This window comes from Procambarus clarkii, chromosome 2 (assembly GCF_040958095.1).
Source record: "Procambarus clarkii isolate CNS0578487 chromosome 2, FALCON_Pclarkii_2.0, whole genome shotgun sequence".
NCBI classification, from domain to species: domain Eukaryota; kingdom Metazoa; phylum Arthropoda; class Malacostraca; order Decapoda; family Cambaridae; genus Procambarus; species Procambarus clarkii.
The window spans coordinates 37,623,967-37,626,126 of record NC_091151.1 but is presented as its reverse complement, the minus strand read 5'-3'; the positions used below and the strand labels follow the sequence as shown (position 1 = coordinate 37,626,126).

General features: G+C 53.9%; 1 protein-coding gene across 1 annotated transcript; it reads right to left on the bottom strand.

Moving 5' to 3' along the window:
- Positions 1-842: 842 nt before the first annotated feature.
- LOC138366226 (uncharacterized) lies at positions 843-1,817 on the bottom strand. The gene is made up of 2 exons (XM_069327131.1): positions 1,659-1,817; positions 843-1,373 (listed from the first exon to the last, which is right to left on the bottom strand). The coding sequence occupies exons 1-2, from the start codon at positions 1,815-1,817 to the stop codon at positions 843-845; spliced, it is 690 nt and encodes a 229-aa protein (XP_069183232.1).
- Positions 1,818-2,160: the final 343 nt, after the last annotated feature.

Sequence of the window (2,160 nt, the reverse complement as noted above, 5' to 3'; positions counted from 1 at the left end):
CATCGCGCCCCCGGTCGTCATCTCCCTGGCAGCGTTCCTCGCTCCACCACCAGTCCCGGCGTTCCCCCCCTTGGGGTCTCCTCACCGGTTTCCCTGAACTCCTGGTCCAGTTTACCTTCCTGGGTAAACTACTCTTGGGAGAGTCTTCACCCGTCCTCGCCCCTCCTGAACTCTTGACGTTCCCCTCCAAACCGTGGGTAAGGCGAGTGCCTGGGCGGTCCCTCCTTTCCGAGATGTAGTGCCTCTTCTAGCAGGTCGGCTCTGTCTGCAGCAGCCTTAAGTTCTCTAATACCTGCCTCCTTGATCCTGACCCTTAACTCTGGATAGAGCATCGACATGATTCTTTCCATCACTATCAACTGCTTCAGCTCCTCCATCGTCATCACCTCTTCGGTCTTCAGCCACCGCAGGAACCTGCACTGCATGTCCCGAGCAGTCTCAGCATATGACCTTCCGGAAGCTCTTGTGCACTCACGGAAGCGTTTTCTGTAAACCTCCGGGGTTAGTCGATATGAGTGGAGCACAGTTTTCTTGATCGTGTCGTAAACGGCGTACTCCTCAAGGTCCAACATGTTATAAGCTTCCCTGGCCTCGCCAGTCAACCTACTCTGCACTAACGCAGCCCAATTCTCTTCCGGCCATTCCTTCAATGTCGCTATCCTCTCAAAATGGTCGAAGAAAGCTTCGTCTTCTACAGGGTCAAACGTGGGTAGGTCGCGTTCCCGGACCTTGGGGTCATCCCACTGGGAAAACACCGAGGGTAGCCCGCACTCCACCCGACGCATCTCGACTTCTTTCTTCGCTTTTATTTCCTCCCGTCGCAGTTGTCTTTCTCCTTCCTCTCATTGCAGTTGGGCTTCGCGCTCCTCCCGCTTCAGCTGAGCTTCGCGCTCCTCCCGCTTCAGCTGGGCCTCACGCTCCTCTCGCTTCAGCTGAGCTTCGCGATCCTCCCGCTTCAGCTGGCCTTCGCGCTCACACTCCTCTCGCTCCAGCTGAGCTTCGCGCTCCTCACGCTTCAGCTGAGCTTCGCGCTCCTCACGCTTCAGCTGAGCTTCAAGCTGCATTTTCATTATCTCCAGCTTTATGCTTCCGCTACCACTGCTGGATCCCCTACTGCTACCTTCATCGCTCCGGTTCCCACCAACACTGGCAGGTACTTGAGGCGGTTCTACCTTGGAAGCCTCCTCTCGGGCCTTCAGCTGAGCCATGATCTCAATCCGATGCTCCGCCACCCTGGAAGACCTCAACCTCAACCCAAAATGGTCTGCCACTAGCTGCAGCTGAGCCTTGATGCACTCTTCCAGCACCTGCTCATCCCTCGACTCAATACAATTTTTCACTCTGTCATCCTCCATCTCTAGGCTATTGAGTAACTGTATACAGGGAATACACTAGCAAGCAGTGTAAACCAAGACCAATATCGACCTTAATATACTTGCCCTGCACTTGCAATCCTTTGCCCACTGTTGTCCGATAATCCTGGCGAGGTCGCCACTGTCAAGGTTCACCCCCTTCCTACCTGTGGTTGGGGCTGCTCCCACGGGTCGTAGCCCCTCAGTTCCTGGCGCCACTGTCCGCCCCGGGGCTCCCCCAGTCGGCCAAGGGCTGACCTTATACACCCCTAGCGAGTGGGGAGGTTCAAGCCTCCTATAGCTCACCTGAACCTGCAAGTCCTGACACTGGGAGGTTCTATCTTTAATATCTGGTCTGCTCAGGTCGCCAGCTGCGTGTTTATACTCGTGTCCCAGCAACACGTCAGTGGTTTTATTGGTTATCTTAATTAAGGATGCAATGTCTCGTGCAGTACTAGGTGTCATTAACGGTCTCACTTATATATATATATCCCTAGAGAATGGAGGCTCACTTAAACTCATTAGTTAGTTTAAAGTTTACTGAAGAAAAGGTATATACATACATATAAATGGCATAAAGAAATGTCTATAAGTGGATATCGTCCGCTGTCGGCAAGACTCCTCATGACACGTCTCTGGCAACATGGTCAGCTGACCAGATCCACCCATCAGGCGGCGGGACACACGCCTCGCGCCTCTGGCAACACGATCAGCTGATGGCTCCAACTGTCAAAACCAGCCGGGGCTCTCCCTGCTTCTGGCAACGCGATCAGCTGGGTTTTTCAAAGTTCGTTGCTGACTCCTTGCA

Coding starts and splice junctions, on each gene's coding strand:
- LOC138366226 (XM_069327131.1), bottom strand. CDS start 1,817: ATGACACCTAGTACTGCACGAGACATTGCATCCTTAATTAAGATAACC. Junction 1,374..1,658: donor GTCAGGACTTGCAGGTTCAG/GTGAGCTATAGG, acceptor CCCTGTATACAG/TTACTCAATAGCCTAGAGAT.